The sequence below is a fragment of the Astatotilapia calliptera genome, chromosome 10 (genome assembly GCF_964374335.1).
Source record: "Astatotilapia calliptera chromosome 10, fAstCal68.1, whole genome shotgun sequence".
NCBI classification, from domain to species: Eukaryota; Metazoa; Chordata; class Actinopteri; order Cichliformes; family Cichlidae; genus Astatotilapia; species Astatotilapia calliptera.
In genome coordinates this window covers 17506492-17533539 of record NC_137431.1, presented here as the reverse complement: position 1 = coordinate 17533539, position 27048 = coordinate 17506492, and the positions used below count along the sequence as shown (strand labels likewise).

The window sequence follows — 27048 nt, the reverse complement described above, 5'->3', positions numbered from 1 at the left end:
CTTTCTGATGGTTTTCCAAAATTTAAATAAATTCAAATGTACACGACTTAATCCTCTAATGCTGTGTTATCAGAACTGGCTGGTTGCTGCTGTTTAAGGGAATAAAAAAAGTGCCTCTAACTTTTTTCACCCATTACAACTTTGAGTTGAAGCCTGTAGTCTGCAAATCCACGGCTCTGAATTCGAAATGTTCCTGTGCAGATTTATGAAGACTCATGTCGTAACATAATCATGCTTTCAGATTATATGATTTAAGTCTCTCTCTGTATATCCCATCAGTCCTTGCAGGGATTTATGGATTTGCATGTTTTCCTGATCTCCAGTGAAATTGAACTTCAAGACATATCCTCCTTTCCTTTCCTTTCCTTTCCTTTCTCCTCCCTCCCTCCTTCCTGTCCATGCTCAAATATTGACAAGTAAATGCTTGTTCTTTTAGACAAACACTGTGCAAGGAGGCATTGGAGGCACGTCCGTAAGAATTGCTAGACATTTCCATTTACTTATACGTGTGTGTGTTTATTGCATGTCAAAATTCACTGCATAGCTGTGAAATGATGTGTGTGCTGTGCTTCTGTGTGCCAAGTGTGTGGATATGAGCAATCTCTGGTTATTCTGGCTCTCGCTCAGCATGGTTTCAGCTGATGGGTGTTAGAGCAGGTTTGTGCTTGCCTCCATGCTCCTCTGTCATACTAGACTTTCCTCCCTGTCTGTTCCGAGTCAAGGATATAGTACATTTAGTCACTGTGCTAATAAAGACTGCATGTGCTGGACTTGGAGAAAAGCTGCGACTCTCTTTCTCCACTCCAACTGTTGTTTTTATAAAAAGGATTAAAGTTTATCGTTTATGTGGAATATACTTATTTTTTGCCATTTTCAATGTTCAGAAAGAACTTATTCTGACCTGTGTGACATAGTTTCTGGAAATGGCAAGAACTGGTTTGACTGTGGGATGCATAGTTGATGCATTAGGGCACAAACTTTTTCTGAGTTGGTTTCCACGTATTCTTTTTGTCGTTATTCTAGAAATAATTGCGTTAACCACGGTATTTCTTAAAACCCATTTCCAAACGGAGCGCAAGTTCAAATACAAGCATGTAGTGACATAAGTCTTTCTCAGCAGTGATGAGTGAGAGAAAGAGAGAGAGAGAAAGAGAGAGAGAGAAGGCAGATGCCTGTTGGAGTGTTTGGCTCCCACCACCCACTGCCTCTTCAACACCCATTCTCTCCTCCCTCCTTTCTCCTCCCATCTCTTCTTACATCTCTCATGAGGGTGTGAGGTTTGATCTTGTTATTTAATGTTTTGTTCTACGCCGCCTGCCACCGCTCCTCTCAAACACCTGGACAGAAAAGTGGAAGAGGCAACGAGGACAGATACGAGGCAAAGAAGAGAGTGGAGACTGGCGCTCAGGGCAGCATGCAGAGACAGCCGGTGGATTGAAAAAATAGAAAGTGATTGGATAGACGCTGTAGGATAAGGTGACATGGGAGTGCTGTTGTTCATTGCAATCTGTTCTGTTCAGTCTGCCTAATGACCCATTTGTTCAGCTGCCACAGTAATGATTTTACCAGCTGCAGTGTTTTGCAGAGCAGGGTGAGTGTTGAATAGCAGGCATCTCCTTTAGCACTTCTGATCAGTTTAGCTGGACAAGTTCGGCAACTCTACATTCTGCACAGGGCAGAAAAACACAGCCTTCCCGGGGCAGAGGAAGAGTGGAAGCACTCTGGAATTGAAAAGCAGGACAGGAAATGAAAACCTGATTTCTCGTCGAAACTTCACCTGCCGGGATGTCCGCTTTTAGGAGAAGAAGAAATTCTAAGCCACCGACCGAATCCATCTATGACATGTTACAGCTGGTGAGCTGTGTGTGTGTGTGTGTGTGTGTGTGTGTGTGTGTGTGTGTGTGTGTGTGTGTGTGTGTGTGTGTGTGTGTGTGTGTGTGTGTGTGTGTGTGTGTGTGTGTGTGTGTGTGTGTGTGTGTGTGTGTGTGTGTGTGTGAGGTGGCTTGTGTTGTGGATGCAATCCCACAAAGGTTAGTGATAATGTCATGGTATTGTACCAGCAATGCTAAGCTTATGCTTAGTGCAATCCCTAGTTGTACAACCCTTTTTAATATTTTATGTAATATTTGTATCTTATGACACATTTTGAGTGTATGAGCTACCCTTTTTTTTTTAGACATTATTATTATTATTTACTATATCGTGTTTATATCTCAGTGGCATGGGGAGTAAAATGGCATCGATTCTGGACGAGCTAATGACTGTTATACTGCACATTAGAATCTGCGATCGAAGCTTGCACTTGTTTGTTTTGGGGTTTAAATAAACCCCAGATAAATAGTCATTGAATCCTATTAGTTATGCTCTTCACAATTTTCTCTATGTCACTTAGATTGCCAGTGTGAAAGTTAGTTATTGGTCATGGTGCGGCATCATGTTGCCATTCTTCTTCTCCTTCCTCATTCCCCATCTCTTGTCATCTGTCTCTGCCACTGCCCCATCTGCCACTCGGCAGTCAAGGGCGAGACCTCGCTTTTATGGCCAAAAATGGCAGTGTCATTGCTCGGCTTGTTGTGTTTAGAAACACGAAGGAATTCTCACTGCACAGATCGCAGCACATTCATCCTTGCATGCTTTTCCGGTCCTTAGTATTCTGTTTTCGGTGAACAAGATTTAATGTCTGATAAAACTTGTTCTCGGCGATGTGTAAGGTCAGTTTGGGGAGTTTAAAGGGTCTTTATTGTGGATATGTTTTTTAATGCGGTTATTACCTTTGTAAGCAATGTAAATTATTTGGATGCTACACAAAATTCAGTTACCTGTGTCATTTTACTTGTATTCAGACTTTTAGTTCATTTTGTGGTAAGTGTTTATTATTGTGACTGTAGTTAGTTAGTGATAGGAGGACTGTCGATAATCTTTGTTTGCCCAATTCTGCTGTGCAAACAAGTGTGTGTGTGTGTGTGTGTGTGTGTGTGTGTTTGTGTGTGTGTGTGTGTGTGTGTGTGTGTGTATAGCAAACTTGCAAAACTGGTTTGAATACCACAATGGAAAATTATGTTTGTCATTGCTGCAGTCCAGCAGGAGACAAGGCATTGAATCAGTAAAGACAAGCTACTTCCCCAGCTGACCAGTTTATGTAAATCAGCTATCAGCAGCACACAGTGAGGTGTACTGCCATATCAGAGATTACAATAAGTAAACACTTTCACTGAACCCATAAAAATGATAGTTTTGTAACATATGTTCTCAAAAGCGCTTCCGTGAGTAACACTGGTGGCATCCCGTTTAAGTAAATGGCGATTGAAATAGGATCAAACCTGTTTTGTGCTGCCTACAGATAATACAGATTTAAACTTGCATCATCAATCAGCTTGACACGACTCAGTTTGTAGTTTTACTTTGTGATGTGTAGTTTTCTTCTCGATTACATTCTTTTGCCTTTCTTTAAAGGTTGCTTTATAAATGATTAACATGTACACTGGAAATAAACAATAAAGGTTCAGTGTCATCTCTGGACAGGAGGACTGGTAATTAATGAGATTTTTAGAGTTGAGCTCTCTTATAGTTGGTGTTAGAAAGAGAATCTATAATATGCACATGTACATCTATTTTTTTCTAGATTTCTCAGAAGAACTCAGTCCTTGTGACAGCCTGCCTGGGCTTGCAAAGAAAACTATTGAACTCTGGGTTTGAATTCAGAGACACCTCTTTACCTACAGGAAGTCTGTTGTAGAAAGTATTGGCACATGCTGGAAAGACTCATAACCATTGGTGCAGCAGGGAGACATGCTGCTGTATTACTTGTAGAACATTAGATTTTTTTTAAAAACACACTCAGCCTGTTGGTTTGGATGCTGCTGCTTTTTCACTTTGTCCATTTTTCAATATACAGCGCTCTGTTGTGTTCATGTTCATAATATATTCTTCTCAGTATTTGGTTCCAGTGTGTAATGTTATGGATGATGTGTGACATGTGTTTCTGGTCATTACTGAACAAGTTCTAAGAGTAATATCAGAGAATGCTGGTTTTATAGTTGCAGAAAAGGAGCAGGAGGCGACAAGTCCCTTATTAGGTCTGCTAACAATCTGAATCTAGCAGGTTTCTTCATGTTTGGTATGTCTGTGAAGGTTCTCAGTCATCCAGGCCATTGTAGTCTAAGGAGCTTGGAAAGAAAAGCTTCTGGACTTCTTTAAGTTGTTTGAAGACGTTTCACCTCTCATCCGAGAAGCTTCTTCAGTTCTAGGGTCAAATGGTAGAGAGTCCCAGTTTTAAACCCTGTGGGAGTATCCCCCAAGAGGGACAATGGACCCCCCTAATGATCCTCTACCTAATTGCACGAGCCAAGGTGTCAAAATGGGTGTGGGTCACAATCAGCCAAGGTTTCCGGTGGGCTCATTGTGAAACCTAACCACACCCTATCATTTCCTGAGGTCAGATGGCCCAGGATGTGAGTGGGCGTTAAGGCGTCTGGGAAGGGATCTCAGAACTGGATGGCAGACAGTTCGTGTCGCAAGCCACCGCCTCTGTTCAAAGATGGTCGTTCACAGAGGACATAGATGGCTTCTTTCTCTTCCTCAAAAGAGGACCCTCATTTGACCCTAGAACTGAAGAAGCTTCTCGGATGAGAGGTGAGGCGTCTTCAAGCAAATTAAAAAAGTCCAGACTTTTCTTTCCAAGCTCCTTAGACTTCATGTTTGGTGTCTTTGATACATAGCAGACTGTAGGAATGCGTTTAATGTCTTGTTAATGATGAATGCGTACGTCTCAAAATAAACCTACATATTATAGTCATTTAGTTATTTTATTAATTTTTGTGAGTGGTTTTTAAAGCGGTCCCTTAAAAATTCTGCATGCTCTGCTTCCTTTTCTTTCTGAGCAGAGCACAGAGCAGGTCACTGTTTTCTGCCGCGGCCTTCATGACATCAATCCCCCCGAGTGCCCGATGTCGTCGTCCTCCTCATCGTCTTCGTCATCCCTTTCTCCGAGCCCTGTGTCGGTTTTACCACCCACAGCAGCCGCGGCCACACAGAAACAGCTCTCCCACGCTGACAAACTGCGCAAGGTCATCAATGAATTGGTGGAGACGGAGAAGACTTATGTCAAAGTGAGTACAGGGTCTCTGAAGTGTTCTTTGAGCGTGCCGCAAGAATGCAGCTACGGTCTCAGACTCACAAATGTTTTGCCAAGTGTGTTCCTGTGTCATCGTCGCTGAAATACTTTTGTGTCAGTGTGAGTTATGTTGAAACCCGCAAGCGGTTGACTTCTATCCATTCTTTAAAATCTTTGCAAATGATTCATTAAATAGCCTTCAAATCAACAGACACAAGACATGCCTCATTCCTCCTCGAGCATCTGATGACAGGCTGATCTTGTTTATATCTGTCTCATTCAGGATCTGAACTGCCTAATAGAGCGCTACTTGAAACCTTTGCAGGAAAAGAGCTTCCTGACTCAGGATGAGGTACTCTTCACTTGATATTTATTATCCAAGAATTGAAATAAACTGCTTAGATACCATAACCTATACACGATTTTTGCTCGAAAGTAGTGCTGACAGTGATGTGTGTTGCAGCTGGACGTTTTGTTTGGTAACCTCGGAGAGATGGTGGAATTCCAGGTGGAGTTCCTACGCACGCTGGAAGATGGAATCAGGCTGATGCCAGACCAGGAGAGGCTGGAAAGGGTGGAGCAATTTAAGGTGAATGAATGTTGATTTTAGACCCAACTGCTTCATTTGGCTTCAAATCCTCTAATTATTTTGTCTCATTTAGGGAACACTCCCCCTTGGTACTGCTGTTTGTATAACGCATAATAAAGAGCTTATGTTAGTCAAAAAAAAAAAGAAAAAGTTGAGACTCTTTCTTATTTAGCAGCTTCTCAAAATTGGAATTTCCACATAATGTGCGTTGCCATCATTTAAATGCGATCATATAATCTTATGATTGTATGTTATGCTCGTCTGTTTTTGCAGAAGGTGCTGTTCTCGTTGGGTGGGTCATTCCTGTATTATGCTGATCGCTTTAAGATTTACAGCGCCTTCTGCGCCAGTCACACCAAAGTCCCAAAGGTCCTCGCTAAAGGTAAAAACATTAACAGATTCTTGCCTCATGCCAAGCATGCAGTCACCCCTTACTATTTTTAAAAGCAAGTCTTTGCGTTACCTTGTGCCTTACACAAAATAAATTGGTGTTTAAATTTCCGCTCCTCCAGCAAAGACCGATCCAGAATTCAAGGCCTTCCTGGCTGAGAAAAATCCCAGACAGCAACATTCATCCACTCTCGAGTCTTACCTGATCAAACCAATCCAAAGAGTGCTGAAGTATCCACTTCTGCTAAGGGAGCTCTATTCTCTCACTGACCCGGACAGTGAGGAACACTACCACCTGGATGGTAAGTATCCTTTTTTTCATTGAGCATTTAAAACTGTGGTGAAATGGTACATCATCATCTACTCGCCTGCTACATAGAACTTTGTATATTCAGGATATGGTGTTGGTGAATCAATGATTTGGGGTTTTAACTATAAATATTTGCCCCATGTAGTTGCAATTAAGGCCATGAACAAAGTTGCAAGTCACATCAATGAGATGCAAAAGCTTCATGAGGAGTACGGCGCTGTTTTTGACCAGCTGATCAACGAGCAGACTGCTGATAAAAAAGAGGTAGAACACATTAATGTATCAGCCTTAAGCCCAGTGAATGATCCTGTGACTTATTTGCTTTTTTTGTTAACATGTTGTTTTTTTTTACTTTATGCATCACAGGTGGCTGACCTCTCGATGGGGGATCTTTTACTACATTCTACAGTGGCATGGATAAACCCTCAAACCTCTTTGGCCAAGAGCAAAAAGGACCCGGATTTAGCTGCTTTTGGTACGGTTTTATGTAGATTATACCACCTGAAATTCAGGCTGCCGGGAATACCTCCTTACATAACACAGAGATATACCTACAATATAACAGAGTCTCCATAAAGTGGGGATTTGTTGTACTGATGTTTAATGTGATTACAAACCTAAGCTGATCAACTGTCTACATTTTGAGTTATCATAGGTTTCATTTTCAGCCTCAGCTCTTCTTTATGAATAATCAAAAAAGGTCAATATACAGTTTGCGTCTTTATGCACAGGATAGATTAAAAACCTGTGTAGACCAAGCATTGCTAATTCTAGTGCACTCTGCCATAGATGCAGCTGAAGCTGGAAGTTTGCATAATGGACATGAATGTCATTATTATATTCTATTTTTCATAATTTTAACAGGGTTTTTTTTTTCATGGGGCAGAATGATTGTAGAACAAGCACAATTAATAGAAATCAACACCCACATGAGGGACTGCAGGTGAAAAATTGCTGTCACATTTACATAATGGATCCAAGTACTAATGCTAAGTAATGTGCCGTCCTGTTTTAAATTGAAATGACGTAAACTTAGATTATTAATTCAGTGGTGCTGAAAGCTACTTAACTTTACTTAATGTCCTTGTTCTTAACTCCCCTTTAGTCCTCACAGTTCACAGCTAGTAGCTTCTCTATCGCAACCCTCAAAGAGTTAATTTGACAACTCTCATTGGCTCAATTGGCACACAGTGCAACGGGAAAGTCTCAGAAACTCAGTGTAGATATGACTGAAGATTAACACAACTCAAGAATATCTCTCGGAATAATCTACAACCCTCAGCGCAGAAGAACTTGGTTCTGATGGTCAGGATCCTTAAGAGGAACCTGAGTTTGCAGCTAACTGCACTGAAGCCAGTATAAATTTGAGGTCAGATGAGATAAAGAGACTGGAGGTATGTTGGAGAGATAAAGGTGATGCATTCAACTCAATGAACACCTGCACTGATGGATGAACGGGGCTAGGATAAACATTTTAGAACGGTCTCCACAAATGATGGCAAATATGTGGTCTGTCTGTGAAAGTTGGGTATTTCCCAGGAAACTATTGATGCTGCCAAAACAAGTTGTTTCAAATATGTGACCAAGCAGAACCTGTCATGTATGTAATAAACCACAACTTTTGCACCTTTTTTTATGTCAAAGATGTAAAAATATCATCCCAGAAAATAAACCAGTGTTGCCATGACATTCTTGTTCATCATGAACATTTCTAAACTTATCAGAGGAGCTACATGCAGTTACATTTTTATGAAAGAGCACTTGCTCTGCATTTATGAATACTTTACTGTTTCGTGTGAGGCTTTACTGTCAGGCTTTGGTACTGCTCGGTGCTATTTCAGTTAATGGGCAAATGGACCCAGTCATGCAAACTGGGATCTTTACATTGTTTTTCACTTTTTGGGTGAAGTGATTATTAATGGTGTGATATGCAGTTCTCACACACCTACTCAGAAGTGCCTGGGATGTGTTTTAAAATGCACTCAGCTGAGACACTTTTGACAATAAATATTACATCTGCTTATTATATGTGCTTTCTTGGGCAAGGCGACAGTGAGTAGAAGTTGCTTGTTGCGCAAAGAACGAATGCAGACCCTGTTAATCAATTCTCTCACTTCTTTTCTCCCCCTCTCTCTCTCTGCCCGCATGCAGTGTTCAAAACAGCAGTTGTATTTGTCTACAAGGACTGCTCTAAGCACAGGAAAAAAATTGTAAGTACCTTTTTTGGACTTTTAATTTTAATTGCATTTTAAGACACAGTGATGGAGGGTGCACATCCTCTTAAGTGCTTTTAACGTGTTCTCTTTTTACATTGCATGCGGGACAGAAATAATTAAGCTAATGTTTCATGGTTGTGTGAGGGCAGTTATTGGCAGCTGCAGTAACTGCGTGTGTGCACGCAGTTACTGCAGTACATAGTACAGTATAGTAGATACTTGTGTCTGTTCAATGAACCCTCTCTCTCCCTGCACTCTGATGCTCTCTGCTGTCATGTTGATGCACTGCAGCGGTTATGCATTAAATATCTGACCAGTCTCTATCTTTCAGGGTGCATCTCATCGCGGGTCTGGGGGCGATGAAAAAGATCCCATCCGCTTCCGTCACATGATTGCAACCGATTCTCTGCAAGTCCGAACCCTCCCAAGTGAGTATATTTAAATATACTAACATGCAGCAATTTTTAATATTTTCCCGTAGGTACTGTTAGCATTTTGAGGACTGATTTGGAGTTTTACATAAACATGAATGGACTAATTACACCAGAAACACATGGATTTAGTTATAGCATATCTTCAAATAGAAGACCTGTGCAATAAAAATGTATTATTTGACCATTAGTCTATAATGTATGAATGTGTTGGACAACAACATATCAACATTTTTTTTATTATTATTTTTTTTTAGGAAGAGTAGCGATAAGCTCAAAATTTACATTAATAAAAGTGTTTTCATGAAGAAACGAGAAAAAATCATGAAAGGATTTTGGATTTTCTATGTGTTAGAGGCTATGACTTGTTTAATGCATTAATTAGCCTAACCTTAAAGTGCCTAAAGCCATTACCAGACTATCCAAGGCAAACTTGCTCTTTTTTTAGTTTTTATGCCAAGATCATTGAAAAGATCATTTGCATGTTACCCTGTTCCCCAAAATAACCGCGGTTATAAATCAGCATTTTGTGACAGACGCTTAAGATGCTTTGGAGGCCTGTCAGTGATGCTGCTTTCCTCTCCTGCAGAAAATAAATAACCTTTTGTAGACACAACAGATAAATACTCATTAGTAGATCTGCATGCCTTCTTTCTCACATCTTCTCTGTGTCCTAAGTGAACTTTAAATCACCCTCCGGCGATTCAGCCCAAACAAGGCTGTTTATCTGCCTAATGGCCTGTTGTTAAGGGAAAAGAAATTGATGATGGAAATTAACTGAATACTTCTGCAAATCGTTAGCTTCATAGCATAATTGCCTAAGTCATTTGACTAAGTCAATGACTTAGGCACTTATGCTATGAAGCTAACGAAATGTATTTCACATCTTTTCTCTTCTGGGCCTTTCTCAGACTCAGAGGCCACGGCGGACTGTGAAATTGTCCACACGAGGTCTGAATCTGAAGGAAGACCAGAGAGAAGCTTCCAGTTGTGCTTCAGGTAAAACTGCACATACAGATTCAAAACGTATGAACACGAATAATAAGGTTATTTGTATAGCACTTTAAAAAAACATTTTTTTAAATTAAATGTACATATTTATACATGTTTCACAAAGTCATGGTCATTTTTTCCTGCATACACACAAAAGGCCACAGATAATTGGCAAAAGATTGAAGAAAAGAGAACCTATAGAAATTATTTTTAGTAGTCTTTCAAAACTAGGCACTGATTCAGCTGACCTGATAGGCTGAGGAAGAGCGTTCCAAAGTTTAGGCGCTCTGGTTTTAAAATAAGAGCATGAAACAGTTAGCAGACCCCCAGCAGTTACAAAAATGAAGATTTGTGGGGGGGAGTTAGAACCCCATCAAACTGAAGCTACCTCTCTCTTACAATATTTTCATGGTCTTTCATGTTTTCTTGTCTGATCTGCAGTTCTCCAGAGAGTAAGAAGGACTTCCTGAAAGCAGTTCACTCCATCCTTAGGGAGAAGCAACGACGGCAGCTGCTTAAGACAGAGTGTCTTCCCCCCAGCCAGCAGTATGTCCCATTTGGGGGCAAGCGTCTTTCTGCCCTTAAAGGGGTGCGGCCCACCATGAACAGAGCAGGTGACAGAGTTTGAATATATGTTCTGTTTCAATAGCAATGCAGACAAACATGCTTAGGCAGTAACAGATTGATTATAGTTCTGTATATTACTTTTTATTATAAATGCATCATATTTTGGCATTAATTAGGAAAGACAGGAAAAGTCTAATTTGATGTTTATTTCAGTTAACTAAAATCTTCTCAGTTTAGTTTGGGTTGAGAGTAATGACCTTGACTGGTGACGCCTTCCTGTCTTTCTCTGTTTAGCCTCAGCTCCATCTCGAACGCTAGCTCGCAGGCGGTTGGTGAGGAACCGCATCACCATCGATACCGACTTGGTTTTCCACGGAGACAACAACAACAGCACTCATGAAGACCCCTCGTCTCGTTCTTCCCGCCCTTGCTCCAAATCCGACTTGTCTGATCAACTTCAGCCTTGCAAACCTCAGGGAGAGGACACGGACCGCTGGGTGGAAGAGCAGTTCAACCTGGGCTGCTATGAAAATCAGTGTGAGGGCACCGATGTCGGGCAGGTGAAGGAGACGGACATTTTGAGCGACGACGACGAGTACTGCACGTCTGTCCGAGCCATGTCGACGAAACTGGACAACCTGGAGGAGCAGATGAAAGGACTGAACCTACAGGGCAAAGACATCAGCCTGAATGGAGGAGCAGAGTGTGAGATCACGCAGGAGGAGGACGCTGATCGAACAAAGCATGGGGATGACTCCAGCTTGGTAGACTCCATTACTTCCTGCGGTGCTTCTCTCCCGAGCAGTGCAACCTCAACTTTAAAGGTCGCTTCCTTGAAGCAGTGTGCTGTGGAGGGGGCCACAAACCAGGACCACGATGTCATCTGGGTGCGGCGGGACGACTTTGCCAACAGTGACGTCTTCTGATAGATGATGAAGATTATGTAGGATAATGTAGGAGTCAAAGAAAAGGTGTGAGGACAGATAAAAGCTTTAAAAGTGTAGAATTTGGGGAACCTCAACAAATCCTGCCTGTATCTCTGCACAACCCTCTCCTTCCACCTCACCCACATCCTCCCGTGTTCTGACAATCCTGAAGTACTGAAGCACCCAGAGGGGGGGGGGGGGAAAGTAACAAGGAAGTGCAGGTAAACATATGAGGAACACAGCACTGGATGTGCACGCGAGTCAATGAGCAAGCGTGTCTTCATGTGGATAAACAAACAGTAAGTGCATGTGTGCACAGACACAGAAAGTAAAGGCAGCTACTGCACCACGCACACATTTTACAGAGGAGACATCACCACTGAACTGTGACCTTCAGGCCAAAAAGTCTATTTTTCAACACAGGAATGTGGGTGTTTATATTTTTCTGACGTTTGTATTCGAACACTCAAGGGCTGTGTGTTACTTTTTTTTCCGTTTTTTTTCTTCAGGGGCTTTTGGCTTAACGACTGCTGCATAAAGGACGGTGACATCTAACTAGCTTTATTGTGCTTTGTAAAAAAAAAAAAAAATTTAACTTAATATCAGCTACACAACAGTGTATAATCAGGAGAACAATAGAGTGCTGTTGACTTGTATAGCTGTATAAAAATATCACTGTCCCCTCTCATATCCTTACCTTGTTCTTTATTTAATTACTGCCTTCAAAAAAATACTGTAATTTTTCAATGTTTACATCGCATACAGATGCCCAGTGTTACAAACTACCTTTTGTGTGTTTGCTGCCAGAAACAAGCTTCTATTTTTCCCTTTGTGTGAATGATGAGTCTTTAATTGTGTTTCTCAAATAAAATGTCTTTTTATTTTGGTAACTAATTGATTTCATCAAGTCCATTATTATTCTGGACTCTTCTTTTTTTTGCCACTGAGGCCATGTCGTCGTCATGTCTGTGATAAATACCAGAGTAATTTCTATAGTCCTGTTTACTTGAATTGTCTCTTGTGTTTGAAAGGACCGTGTTAGTGACTGTACTATAATTTAAAGGGGGGGGGGGCAGTCATGCAGTTGACCAGCTTCACTCAAATACAGGACTGGGCGATTCACCTCCCGTCAGGGGTCACAAATTGAATACTGATCAAATCCATTCTGCTCAGTATTAATCAATAGTTCCAGCTTCTCATGTGGCCCCTTGAGGAAAATTATTTGCCCACAACTGCTCTAATGGATTCAGACGTCATCCTCAGCTTTCATCTGTTGCGTTGGCTTTTGTCGTGTGGCATTTTCTATATATATTTCCACTTCTGCGTTACTACTCCTGTCCACCAGGCTGTGCTGTTTCACTTTGTCGTCACAACAATAACAACCTGCTGATTGCTGTGCTCAACATAGTCATGCGCACCTTAATGGATGTATTGAACAAGCACTTAATACCCAACTGTTTGTGTGTGTGTGTCGGGGGGATGTGTAAGCAGCTACGTTTCAGAATGAAGGGAACATGGATGGAAATGATATACTCTCTTCTTAATTCTGTCTTTTTAATGATGAAGCTGGTTTCTTAGATTTTAGCCAGCTGGCTCAGAATGGTCAGTACGGTCTTGAGACTGAGGTACAATCACTTGTCCTTGGAAGCAAATGATTCCCTTTGACCCCCGACCCCATCCCTTTTGTACGTTTAAAACTGTGGAGCATTTTTGATTTTTTTTAAATGTAAAAATAAATCTTTTTCTAAATGTAGTTTGGTGTGAATGTTCCATTTCTTCATTTTCAAAGGAACTCATTTTCTGCAGCCAACAACCACAATTTATTGTCGCATTATCTGTCGTAATTAATTTTCCCCACAAAGAAGCTGTACACACCAATTCTGTTTAAAATGTATCCTTGTTGTGGATACAAGGATACATTTACCCTTGCTTCTGCTGGAGTGTCAGGTATTCTACATGTGTGGCACAGAAAAAAACTTTACAAGGAGACGACTCTGCTCGGTATTCATATCAGACGAGGTGCCCCTCCCCCCCTTTATTTTTTGTCCAGGACCATTGCCCGAGGCCTATTTCTGGAGACACAGGCTGGTCATTTTCCGAGTTAATTAAGTTTGTCTATAGGCTGTTTGTCAGGGCTCCAGGTTGAGCTAGCTGGTTGTCTTAGATCACTTGGCTCCCAGATTTTAAAGAGCTCGCAAACATCCTGATAAACAAATGTCATTTCTGATGTGATGGGTTTTTGCTTGAGACTTGCAAGATTGTGAGATGCCAGGTTGTTGGTGTCTTTGCCCGTTTTTAAATGTCACAATATTAAGCAGTAGCGCAGAGTTGGCAAACCCCATGGAGCTTTCAGTCAAGTAGTGGACAGATGAGTTTCCTCCACAAGGTAATAAAAATGATTCTCCACCGGAAGTCATTATGATTGAGCCAATTCTCTTTCAGGGATGTTAAAGCGCATTACACAACAATTCGTTATTTTTGCTGCCTTGTGAGAGTCATGGGACTGAATGGGAAGGCATCCAGTGATCCAATCAGATACAAACCTCGTTTTTGCCTGAAGTGAGAGATAATCTGGCCTCTGCCCTGTAACCTGAAGATTATTCTCCTCTCATCAGGACCGGTGGGGAGAACCGCTGCCAATCCATCTGCCATGCTCCTTAATCCAAAGCGACTGCAGCCAAACTAGCAAAAACGAGCTGAATCAGACCGCGAGTACCTTCAGAGTAAAAGCTTTGAAAGTTTGACAAAATTATTTCTGATTACCATTAGGAAAAAAAAACATGATTCAGTGTGATTCCAAATAGTTGATTGAAATACGGTAATAAATGTCAAAATCTTTATTCGAACGTTCATAACTATCGTCTACACACTTTGGGTCAATGCAGATTTTTAAAACAAGCAAAAAGAAAGAAAGAAAGAAAGAAAGAAAGAAACTCCATCCATTGCCTACTACGTATTTTTGCAAAACCTCCACGACGAGGCAGGTTTGAGTTCTATTCTGAAAATGCTCACCGGAAGCTAATTGAATTTAAGCTCGCTTGGCCCGACTCGTGCGCCCTCACTCCCCTCTGGCATCTGCATCCTCGGAGGCGCACGGACTCTCGTGGACGCGTTTGCTGTAGCCCACCGCAGCCAGCTATGTTAAGAAGACGTGACTTGATTTGACTTTGCATGCGAAAGTTGGACACGTGGAAATTGTTGTCGTCGTCTTTGGTTTCTTCTGCGCGATGGAGTGATGCAGAGTGGGATCATCAAATTGGGAATAAAACTTGGGTTGCGCGCTGGCATGGCGCGTCAGGTGTGCCCGGGCTCGTTTAGAAGCTGCTTCTGTCTGTCATGGTCTCGACATTTGCCGTGACTTCGAGAACGAGAGGGAGAATAATGGAAGAAAGAAAGAGACTTTTTGGCTATTTTCTTTTCGCGGCTCAGCTCTTTCTGAGCTCCACGCAAGTCCTCAGAATCGGTAAGCGCAACAGTTTACGCACGGTGCTGATGTCGTTTCCCTGCGTTTGTAAATTGACTGAAAAGTCAGAACGAAAGTCTAGCGTTTGTGTGACCTGTTTCATTTTCCCTTTGAGATTTAAGAACACTCTGGGTCTGCGATGACCGTTTTGCATCCGAATTTTCAGCCTTTATACACATCGAAAGTGATTGTGCTATTATCATTAATGATTGGGATTAAGCTTCACTGAGGGTCAATACAAAGGAAACGATTACCGTACAGCTTAAAAAAAATACTTTGACAACTTTACTCGCGTATTTAAGGAGATCGATTTGCCACAGATTCAGTGTTTTGCATTTTCATTACTATATAAACAGCAATGTGAGAAAGATAGTTTACATAGAAATCAATACAAGATAAATATCCCCTCTGACTAAAATAAAATTAATTTAAACTCACACCTCTGTTTAATTCATCATCTTCACTAGACACCAACTTGCTGGTAAATGTAATTATATAGAAAGTCTTGAAATGCTGCGGATCAATGTGTTTTTAATTACAAATGCTGCAGTTCTGACAGAAACAAGCTCGTGAACAGTTGTTTCACCAACAGTGGGTTTGCACGAGGTTTCACACAAACACGTAAAAGTAATAGATTATTGATTCTTCTCTGGATGTTGTCATGGCTTCACACACTCTTGTTGGAGACATTTTCATTCAAAATATGCCCGCCAGTTATTCTCAATCCTGCTGTCATCAGCTTAGTAGAGGTGAGGAGTCAGAAGGCTACACCTAGATTTGATTAGACAGGAGGAGCTTGGTGAGCACTGAGGGCTGTGTTCATTATCCAAGCATATCACTTTCAGGCTTTGAGTCAGGCCAGACTCGAATATGTGGATCTAATTGACTGAATACATTTAGGATTGCTGTCACTGCCACCCATTTGAATCTTTGGGTTTAGCAATAGGCTAAAGGAGTTATTTTATTTTATATTTTATGCATCTAAAGAATAAATGTTAAAGTTCCATGATGTTCAGCCACCCTTCATTTAGTCATAATTTGCTGGGAAAATGGAAACTAGATGCAGTGATTAATTGAATTATCTGCAAATATGCCTGAAAACACAGTACTTGAGAAGTCTGTGCTATTATAATGAGCTTGAAAGTCTAATTTTTGGTGTGAAAACCTTTATGCTTGAAATTCTTTTGTAATTTCTGTTAGTAGTCTTGAGAAATAGTTCTTTGGGCTTCTTGAGAAGTATTTTTTACCCAGATATGTTTTTTTTTTTTACTGCATTGGCAGTGTGTTTAGGATCATCATCATACTGGAAAAAAAAATCATTGGCTTCCTCCATGTGATGGTACTTTCCTGTGTTCATAATTCCATCAATTTTGACAAAATCTCCAACACCACTGGATGAAATGCAGCACCAAACCAGACAGTGCCTCCACACTTTCTATGGACTGTTTTCCTTCTTTAAGAGAGACTTCTTGACAGCCACCCTTCCACTGAGATCATTTCTGATGAAGTTTTGTTGATCAGTTGAAGGGTCAGATGCATCTCTCAAGAACCAGGAAACGGGCAGGGAAAATCATCACAGACCCCTCACACCCTGGACACAGACTTTTTGATCTGCTGCCCTCTGGCAGATGGTACAGAAGCCTGCAGACCAGGACCACCCGACACAGGAACAGTTTCTTTCCCCTCGCCATCTCCCTTCTTAACAGTTGACCTGTCACACTGCTCCCACTGCCAGACTGCAGCTGCACCTTATGTACATTTTGTAGTATTCATTCCACCTCATTCATTTCTGTAGTTTATGTATATAAGTTTAGATTCATTATCTATAGTTGGTTTACACAGCTTTGTGTATGTATGTGTAATGTGTATATATAGACACGTGTGTGTGTGTGTGTGTGTGTGTGTGTGTGTGTGTGTGTGTGTGTGTGTGTGTGTGTGTGTGTGTGTGTGTGTGTGTGTGATTTACATTGCTGTGCTTGAGAGCCACCATCTACCGGAACCAAATTCCCTGTATGTGTCTGCACATATACTTGGCCAATAAACAGGATTCTGATTCTGATGTCTTATCTCAGTATTTCTCCTATTTCTTAAGGACATGACCTTTAGATACTGTTCATCTACTATAGATAGATTTTAGCCCTGCAGTGTCTGTTCCTGTTCTCACTTTTTCAGTTTCCTATTATTTTTAGTGATACTACCAAGAGATTTGCCAAGTTTTTGTGTAATAATGCTTAGGGAATCATATTTTCGGTGAAAAATACGATTTTATCCCTGTCAAACTGTGTTATCTTTGGTATTTTTGTAAACTCAACAGAAGAATTTGGAAACAAATATGTTTTTGCAACAGACTGCTAGAAACAAAGTCCCTAAAGACACTATTTAAAATAAGCTCTTTGCTAAGTTGTCTGTTAAGACAAGGATTAAGGATTCTGTAAAGAACTGATAAATATTCCATTTTTGTTCTGCTTTAACAGCCACACTGTCTCTACTGAAAAGCCCAGTCTTGTATGTGGCCTGATGTTTCAAGTTTCCACATTACATTTGTAAATTGTATATTGGATCTACTATGTATTTAAGTTGTACAGTGAACCCACATTTGGTAAAGAGGCACTTTGGTTCTTCTGCAGATTAATTGGACAATATTGTCTCTTGTGTCAAGCTCAGCAAAACTATACATCAGTCTACAAAGCAGAGGTTGCATGTTTAAGAAGTGAAGAAAAAATAAATATGAGACATTTCTGAGTGTTGGGGGTGGGACCTGGGTGTTATAACAGGTTGCTAAATGGTTGATTTCTAAAACAGAGCTTACATTAGCCAAGTGGATTCCAACCTGTCAGCTCCAATTATTATTATCTTTTAATAATCTTCATGCCCACACATTTAAATTTTGTTTTGCATGCACAGCATTGGTTCCTGTTTGTTGTGAAGTCCAGCTGCACATGCACATGGTTTTATCATCAGGAGTGTAGCCCTTGGTTACACATTAAAATTCATGATAATTCAGGACCGATGTGTTTAGTTTTGGTGGTTCAGACTTCTTAAACAACACAAGCCCAGAAATAATTCACAACTCCAAAACATTTACATACAGATAATATCAATGTCTTTGTGTGTGTGTGTGTGTGTGTGTGTGTGTGTGTGTGTGTGTGTGTGTGTGTGTGTGTGTGTGTGTGTGTGTGTGTGTGAGAGAGAGAGAGAGAGAGAGAGAGAGAGTGAGAAGAAGAAGGAGAAATCAAAGAACTGCAACGTTTGGCTCCAGGTGTTGCCATCTATTAAATCGATTTGCTAAAGCTGAGCAGGAGCTGTAACCTACATTTATAAACAGAGGACCTGATTAATATTATAGATTACCTGATTTTATTCCAACACTTAAGAAAAGCTATTAGGAAAATGAATGAATGTCTTCTCGGGCAAATTACTTCATTTTGGCACGTTATTGGCTTCTCTTCATTGGCTTCATTGTTAAATCTAGAAGTGCATTCAAAAGCTTCTCACAAACAAAGTTTTAAATAATGTGACTCCAACATAAAGACCTCATAGTATTATATCATCCCAACAGAGAACTTTGCTCACTGACGCCAAGCTTACTGATTACTGGATTTCCAAAAGTAGGAAGGAAGCCAGAGCTTTCAGCTGTCAGACTCTTCTCCTCTGGAAGCAGCTACCATGTGGAGTACAGACAAACACGCTCAAAACTTTTAAAACTTTATTTGTTGATAATTCTTATATGTCTGGATCAAGTGACCCTGAAGCATCCTTATTATGCTACCATAGCCTTAGGTTGCTGGAGCACACCCCACGATGCAATATGCATTAGTTGCCTACGCCTCTCATTTCACTCCTGTCATTAAATTTTTTCTTCTCTCTTCCATAATTTGCATCTTTCCCTTTTTTTCCTTTTGCCGCAGCTGGTTGAGGAGTAAGGGGAAAAGAGGCACTGGTCTTGCGAGAGGTTTTTGTTCATGTTAAAAGGGTTTTTTCTTCCCACTGTTTCCCCAAGTGCTTGCTCATAGGGGGTCAGCGTAGGGTGGGGCTCTTGGTTAAAGTTTTCTCTTTGGTGCCTTGAAGTGTTATATAAATACTATAGATAGATAGATAGATAGATAGATAGATAGATAGATAGATAGATAGATAGATAGATAGATAGATAGATAGATAGATAGATAGATAGATAGATAGACTATGGCTAAATGAGCTCTGTCAGAAACACAGTTATCAAGTAGGTAGCCAGTATTTTTGTCCTTGAGACATAAGAAGAAGCTGCAGTCATGAAACTACCTGACTGACCTTATTTATTTGTATGTATTGATCCTCCAGTCTCATAAAACTCAGGATTGCGAGTAATAAAGTGGCATCTGTACATGTCCAGCATGCTGGCAGAGAGACTCTGTCGGGCATGATTTCAGCTATAAACATATGGCTTTCATATCTCAAAACCAGGGCCAAGATATGGCAAACGTCAACTAATAATTTATCTAAAGTCTCCTTCTTAGACGTTTATGTATTTTAAATTTGTCAAATATAGAGGATGTTGAGTGTCTTGGCTTTGATTTTCGAGATTTCTCTCTGTTACTAAGCAATATCAGACATCATGACATCATTTGACCTCTCAGAGTTTTTGCACTTGTATTGAAAATGTTTTTAAAAAACTCGCTCGGTTGACACAGTACACCATGACTTCACTCCTTGCCCTTTCGGTGCCCTTGCAGTAATTTCTTGGTGTTGTTTCTCTCCGTGTCTCCCTATTTTCTCTTTCTCTCCTCAGTTTTTACTTCCCCAATTGCACGTTTGCCTTGTTTGCCCGTCACACAGCTCCCTTGATTTGCTCTTGAGAACAAAATGTTTCCTATATTTTTCCTCAGCCAGAACGACAGTGCGACACCTGAGGCCCCTTTTATATCCTCCCAGATGTATTTGCCCTTACCTGTGGCTTCATAGCCTGTCCAAAGTGTGTGGCAATGACTGTTTTCAGAGTAACTGATGGCTGTAGTTTCTGTCATCGTGAGCAAAAAGATGAACTCTCTTACTCATCCAGCTCAGTGATCATTTGGAAGTGTTAGAAAGCGCCACCTTTCATCTACCTCTGGTACTGAGTGGCAGTTTGACGTCTAACTGCCCTCCGGTGACTCAACTACAGTGTGTGCCAGACAAACTTCTGCAAACAAATTAGGCCTGAAACAGCCGTTTTAATAATCATGAATAAGAGTAGAGAAGAAGACAAGAGTTAATGAAAGGCTCTGAAAAAGACAATAAAAGAAAAAAAGAAAAATATAGTTTCTTTTACAGTAAAGTAAAAATGGTGAAACACCTTAATGGATGTTGCTGTTTCCCCCAGTATTCATATTTATGTGGCAAAAAGGCTTTTGACATGTAAAATAGCCACACTAGATTTTAGTGGCAGTCCCCGGGACAGCTTGTTACAGCTTTAATGACTATACTGGCTTCAAAGAAAATTGATTTCTGCATAAGAAAAGAGCGCTAACCCATCAAAAACAATCGTGACTGACCAATAAAATCATTAAAATAATGACTGCTAATTTGTAAGTGTTACCGAAGCCACATTATTTGGATGGCTTCAGGACTGATGAAAAATCGGTTAAATCGATCATCATTTGGAACTGTGTTGCATAAAAACAAATTGGGACTTTGATATACTGCAACACAGCAGACTAAGCTTCCCTCATTTGTGCACACAGTTTGTATCCAGATTGTGCCAGAGTACTGAAATATCTCAGTAATCTTTATGCAAATGGAAAATGAGCTCATATTGTCATCAGATCAAACGTCTTTTTGATGAAAAAGGAGAATCTTGTGGCAGTTCACTAAAACACATTGTTAACGTCTTGGGTTTTGTCTCTGATCTGGGATTTTTTTGGTATCATATTATTGGTCGTTTTTTATGGCATCAGAATGATCATTAAAACACTGCTGAATAACACCCATCTTAGAAAAGCACTAATTTTCTCTTAATAAATTAAAAAATAACTTAGATTTTATGTTTATGGTCACCCTTATCTACACAACCGCTGTTCAAATGCATTTATAGAGCCTGTAGGTCCCCCGAAAACCTTTCACGTCCATTTATGTGCCAGGCAGAAGCACATTCCTGTGACAAATTATTCTTCATTATTGGGATTATAAACGAATGCTTTTAGTGCTCTTAGTTACATGAATTCATTTGCAAGGAAAAACACCTTGCTTAAAAAAAATATATAACTTTTGTAAGTGCAGCAATCATAAGCCACAGGAGAGTTCAAGCTGCTCTCCAAGAAGGAATCACACATGACGGATGTAAAACATAATTGTTTGTAATTAGAGAGCAAAGTGAAGATGGATCATTCACAGTTCTTCATGCACCGACACAAACATATTTATCTCTCCGCAGTGGGTTGGTGAAGACGCTGATCAGGTCTGCATGGCAGTCTGGCACAAAGATCAGATTTATTCTTGAGTTTTTGGAGCATCAGTGGCTACTCAGACACACAGTTTGTGCTACTGTTTTCCTCTGATTATAATTGGATTTGGTGTCATTTATAATGATTTATTTTAGGGATCCACCAATTGTGAAATTCTATGCTGATACTAATGATTTGCTGGGTAGAGGATTCAATTTGGTTACTTGTTTATTTATTTTTGATATCAGATTATTAGATTTTGGCTATTTTTTTTAACCCCATTATGCAGCAGGGGGAAACAAACAATAGCTGACCTGTTTAAATGTGACTGTGAATTTTATGCGGGTGCGTGGGAATCTGTGGTGTTTGTGCTCAAATTAATATTCATTAAGCATGCACAGAATGCTAACCGTGGTTTTACAGATAAGTCATTTCTTATAATCCTGGAGTGGGCATTGAACCAATGCAGACCCAGTGAATACCATTGTTCACTTGGATTTGAAAAGCCTTTGTGTTGCATTTATAAGTGAATGCATCAATAACACCGTTTTTGAAATCCAAAAAACATAACGACTTGTGAAGAAATTAGTTTTTTCTACTTTTAAAGTCCATTTCACTGAGATTGAGATGACATAATTATAATAATTAATAATATGCTTTCAGAAATGTTCGCAGCTACATCCCATAAAGCCAAACTTTTTCTTTTTGCTCTTTCTTTTTTGAGGATTTGTACAAATTGAAGTGATAAAGCACAGCTTGATAATTTGTATGTTTTTACCAGAGTATTATTCAGTTGTTTGACTCTTTTCTGCCTTTTTGCTGCTCGGAACTTTGATATTTTTTGTACAGTATGGTGTAAAAGTCTTGAGCGATCCCTCATTTCTTTATGTTTTGCTAGGAAAATGGGAAATAGGTGCAGCAATTTGTTATGAAATGCATGTATAGTCCAAAGCTCTTCTTTTGGATGTTTGCTGCCCTTTTTCCATTCTCTATCAAGATGATGGAGGCCAGTTCATGACTGACAGTGTTATACTGTGTGTAAGTACGTTTTTACTACATTGGTAGTTTGTTTGAATGACAACAAAGTTGTTGCTAATAAGATTTTGTGACAGGCTGCTAGTAACATAAATATACCAGTTAAAATGTAAAATTGTTGCTTGAACAATAAAATGTCTGTAATGTGCAGACACAACACTGGTTCGTCACTTTGGTTAGATTAGGTTTCTTTCATAGGTCAGTCTTAAGTGGCTTAAAAAGAAAAGAAGGGAGAATCCTCTGAAAATGGTCAGGTACAAGGAATGGACAGAAAACTGGTGAAAAATCAACCAATGACCAAAACAAAACTTTAAAAGATATCCAGAAAGCCCGGAAAAGTGTTGCTCAAGACCACTTTTAAAAAAAACTTACAAGAATATCCGGTTGCTTGGTGCACTGAGTGTTTCTTGTTCTTACACACCACTCTTCATTTACAGTCATCTTTAGTTATTATTTTTCTCTGTCTCTCTTCCACAGTGTGTCTTTTGTCCTGTCTCTCTATCATCACTCCCAACTGGTTGTGGCACGTGGCTTCTCGTCTCTGAGTCTGGTTCTGCTGAAAGTTTATTCCTTTTAAAAGGGAGTTTTTCTTTCCCACTATCGCCAAGTGCTTGCTCAAAGAATCTTTGATGATTGGGCTTTTCTCTGTATTATTGTAGAGTCTTTACCTTACAATATAAACCATACAGCAGACAACTGCTGTTGTGATTTGGTGTCATATAAATAAAGCTGAATTGAATTATTTAAGGTATTGCTTCTCTTCTGTATGCTGCCTGTCACCATATCAGCATTAATATCATAAAAATTCAAATATCTTTACAACATCTCAGCTATAATTTAATGTGATTTTGTGGATGTAGTGAAATCTGCCCACTCCTTATTTTATCTCAGGCTGTTGTTGAACACCATCCTTGGAGCTAAGCTCATTATCTGCTTGGCCTTGACCAACACCACACACAATGTGGTGAGCTGTATTGTGAAGCGTGACAGCCTATTGATCAGTGATACAAAATCCCTGATCCACAGGGTAATATTATTCACATGTTACAGTACTGTTTATTTTAAGACATGCAAACCCATTAACTTGCATTTGAAAACCAATAAATTTGTAGAAATAACTAAATTGCCCTAAAAATGTTACAATGTTTTTTAAATTTCATTTTGTTTTAGGACCGGGCCAATAATTCAATATATAGATAATAGAACGTGTTTTAAATCAAGAAACTGCATCTGCAGTCGCAGAAAATTATCCTGGTTATCTTTGTATTATTACAGGTCATTGGGCTTTTCTTTGTATTATTGTAGAGTCTTTACCTTACAATATAAAACGCATCGAGACAACTGTTGTTGTGGTTTGATGCTATATAAATAAAACTGAATTGGTAAAAGTGAAAAAAACCTACTAAAAGACTAACAGTTACTTCTGCTTTTCCTGACTGCGATGCCTTGACTCATCTCAGGAACTCCATAGCCTTTTTTATTTCTTGCCCTTTCACACAGTGGAAGTAATTATACTTTCATTTCATCTGCCCTTTGAATTCACCCAGATCATTGGATGTTGACGAGGAGTTTAAGGGCAATTTCTGTCTGAACAGCATTGTTCCTACGACGTTACATGCAGCTTTGGGTCTCTGCAGTGTAAAAGTGAGAGTGGAAGAACAAGTACTTATACGAACCATCCTTCCTGTGTGAGAAGCAATAAGTTCAGAATGTCTTTTATGGCCGGTCACAAACTTTCGATTATTTACCTCAAGCTCTTAATATTCATCATCATTATCATGCGACCATGGCAATTTCAATTTCCTTCTCTGCTTGTAGAAAACTCAGGCTGAAGGCAGTGAAACTTTAACTGTGCGCATAATGGATTTACAGCGTTTTTATGACTCAGAGATATAGCTTGCGTAAAAAGAAAGTAAAATGTGACCACCATTAATGCAGAAAGCAGAGAATAGATGGTGTAATTGTGAAGAGGCTGTGTTGTTGTTGTTGTTGTTGTTGTTGTTGTCTTGTTGTTGATTTTTACAACAAGTATAGGACTTCAACCTGTCTATACCATCTATTAAGGAAAAGAAGTCTATGTTTTGTCTACTTTAATATCATCTCCTTATATTTTGACATGGCACATTTATCTCTTAAAATGTTCTGTCACTGTTAACTGTTAATAATGTTTCCATTCATAACTTTTTAGAATAGAATAGAATAGAATTCAACTTTATTGTCATTGCACATGCACAGGTACAGGGCAACAAAATGCAGTTTGCATCCATCCAGAAGTGATATAGATATATTACAATATATATTAGCAATAATATAGGTATGTAAGTATATTACAGAAATGGGTCTATTATGGTATGTTATAATGTACACGGTATGAAGTATGTTATGAATATTCTATAACTATAAGTATGTACAGGCTATGAACAGGATATAAATATGAAAAACTATACAGAAATGTTAACTATGCAAGTTATAAACAGTTGTACGATTAAAAATTATCGTATGTACAGAATGATTATTTACACAGAATAAAAATACTTTTGCTTGTCAATTTGTGTTTTACTATTTAGACTTAGTCCATTCATTATTATTATTATTACTATTATTATTATCCTATTATCTTCTACTACCAAGACTGGATGAATATTAATGACTTATTAACATTTTTAACAGCTTGAAAAGCTGATAATATTGTGATGATGTTTTTTCTAGTCCTACTGGCGTTGCATCTCATCTATATAACATCTTTAATGAAGCTGTTACCGAGAACAAAGCACATCTTGACTTTAATTCACTTCAGCTGCTGACTGAGGTCATGATGTTTGGTCTTCTGGTGGTGGTTTCCTATGTTTGATCAAGTAAAATAAAGTGAAACTCAGTGCAGTAAAAGTGGTTTGGTGCAGAACACGTATGCACTAGGTGCGGTCTTTTGCAGCTGTCTCCTGATCTCAACACAAATGATTTCTTTTTAACCTTCTCGTCTGTCTCAATGTTCAGGTGGGATTTTTGAGACCCGAGAGAGCGAGTTAGTGAGTACGGACGAGCTGGCCTTCAAGTTTGCTGTTAACAACATAAACCGCAACAAGACCCTGATGCCCAACACCACTCTTACCTACGACATTCAGAGGATCAACCTCTTTGATGGCTTTGAGGCTTCCAGGAGAGGTAGGGAGTTAAAGTCTAAAACGCTGACTTTAACTAGTTTAAATGCATACGTTTTCCGCAAAATCCAAAAATGAAATGTTACTGGTAGATTCAGTATTTATCAAGCACATAAAGAACCACTAGCTTCTGGTTAAGAATCTGGTTAAGACGGACATGTTTTTTTTGACAATTTACTTGTGATCACAATGAAAATAATAGCAAGCTATAATTCTGTCCTGTAGCTGGAAGACAACTTACTTTTTAAATCAAAGTCTAATGCTATCCCTTTAAATTACATAACCAGTTTAACACTTGAATTTGGAAGCACATTAACAGTCTTCACCTGTAATCAAGAATCATCTGATTGCAACAATCAAATCCATCCAGCTGCTTTTCTGCTGTTCTGTTTTTTTCCACTAGTGTGTGACCAGCTCGCTCTTGGGGTGGTTGCTGTGTTTGGCCCCTCTCACAGCTCCTCGGTTAGTGCTGTTCAATCTATCTGCAATGCTCTGGAAGTCCCTCACATACAAACACGATGGAAACATCCATCGGTGGACAACAAAGACACCTTTTTCATCAACCTGTATCCGGAGTACACCGCTATTGCCAGGGCCATCCTGGATGTAGTCACGTTCTTCAAATGGAGGAAGCTAACGGTGGTCTATGAGGACAGCACAGGTAGGCTCTGTTAGCTGTTGTAGCTTTTAAAATTGATTCACAAGCACTTGATTAATACATTACTTCAAGGATTCAAATGTGAAGAAGGTCAAAGAGAGCACTTTTAAGATACAGTCAGGTGGTTTTGGATTAAGTGAATTTGTCAAAGCTATTTCACTATTTTTCAGTTTATCTGTATGCAATAAATCAGTATGCTCAAGAAGAAGATTAGCCAATTCTACTGAGCTAACAACAGCCACAGTCATTGTGATGTTACCTGTTGCTGCACAAAGTCCCATTTTAAATTCTCAGTTTTCTCTTTTTGGACATCATCACCTAATTCTTTAGAGCCAAAAGCCAAAAAACCCTCAAAAACCTAACCTACACTGTTCAGTGACTCAAATTAGCAGAGACTAAGTGTGCTAAGTCATTGCAGCCACTCCCTAATACTGATATATGATACAAATACTTTATATAATTGGTGAGTTTGAAGAAAAGAAAAAAAACTGCTTTTCAAATAACTTTAGTGACCAAAACTCCTGTATGCACCTGACTATAAATATTTATAATTCTGCCATAATGGTCCTTGCTAATGGAAACACCTGCAAGTGTCCGTTTGAGTAACTGCAGTATTTTAGTATTTGGAGCTTGGGCCATGAGTTATGTATGTGTGCATGTATTTTATGTAATTTGTTTGTTTTTTTTTTGCCCTGGACGTTTCTGCTTGACTGCACCTCAGTGATTAATCGCTCACAATATCTTATTTCCATTATGACTTTGAAAAATAACTTTTACACCACGTGACAATAACCAGAAGTGCTA

The 27048-nt window shown here is 39.6% G+C and overlaps 2 protein-coding genes across 10 annotated transcripts in view; both read left to right on the top strand.

Moving 5' to 3' along the window:
* The window catches only part of LOC113030261 (rho guanine nucleotide exchange factor TIAM1-like), a 51180-nt gene extending 37892 nt beyond the window's left edge, over positions 1 to 13288 (top strand). For all 6 annotated transcript variants that reach the window (XM_026181517.2, XM_026181518.2, XM_026181515.2 and 3 more), the window contains 12 exons: positions 4884 to 5108; positions 5397 to 5465; positions 5577 to 5702; positions 5976 to 6084; positions 6215 to 6394; positions 6548 to 6666; positions 6769 to 6877; positions 8554 to 8612; positions 8950 to 9046; positions 9961 to 10048; positions 10484 to 10656; positions 10904 to 13288. In XM_026181517.2, the coding sequence (XP_026037302.2) occupies positions 4884 to 5108; positions 5397 to 5465; positions 5577 to 5702; positions 5976 to 6084; positions 6215 to 6394; positions 6548 to 6666; positions 6769 to 6877; positions 8554 to 8612; positions 8950 to 9046; positions 9961 to 10048; positions 10484 to 10656; positions 10904 to 11535 (1986 nt within the window). In that variant the 3' untranslated portion in view covers positions 11536 to 13288. The remainder of the gene's footprint in view (positions 1 to 4883; positions 5109 to 5396; positions 5466 to 5576; positions 5703 to 5975; positions 6085 to 6214; positions 6395 to 6547; positions 6667 to 6768; positions 6878 to 8553; positions 8613 to 8949; positions 9047 to 9960; positions 10049 to 10483; positions 10657 to 10903) is intronic.
* A 735-nt stretch (positions 13289 to 14023) lies between these two features.
* The window catches only part of grik1a (glutamate receptor, ionotropic, kainate 1a), a 36065-nt gene continuing 23040 nt past the window's right edge, over positions 14024 to 27048 (top strand). Inside the window, exons 1-3 of one of the 4 annotated variants that reach the window (XM_026182213.2) lie at positions 14024 to 14998; positions 25423 to 25590; positions 25990 to 26247. In XM_026182213.2, coding sequence (XP_026037998.1) covers positions 14872 to 14998; positions 25423 to 25590; positions 25990 to 26247 — 553 coding nt within the window. In that variant the 5' untranslated portion in view covers positions 14024 to 14871. The remainder of the gene's footprint in view (positions 14999 to 25422; positions 25591 to 25989; positions 26248 to 27048) is intronic. The other 3 variants (XM_026182211.2, XM_026182214.2, XM_026182212.2) reach the window with 3 other exon arrangements.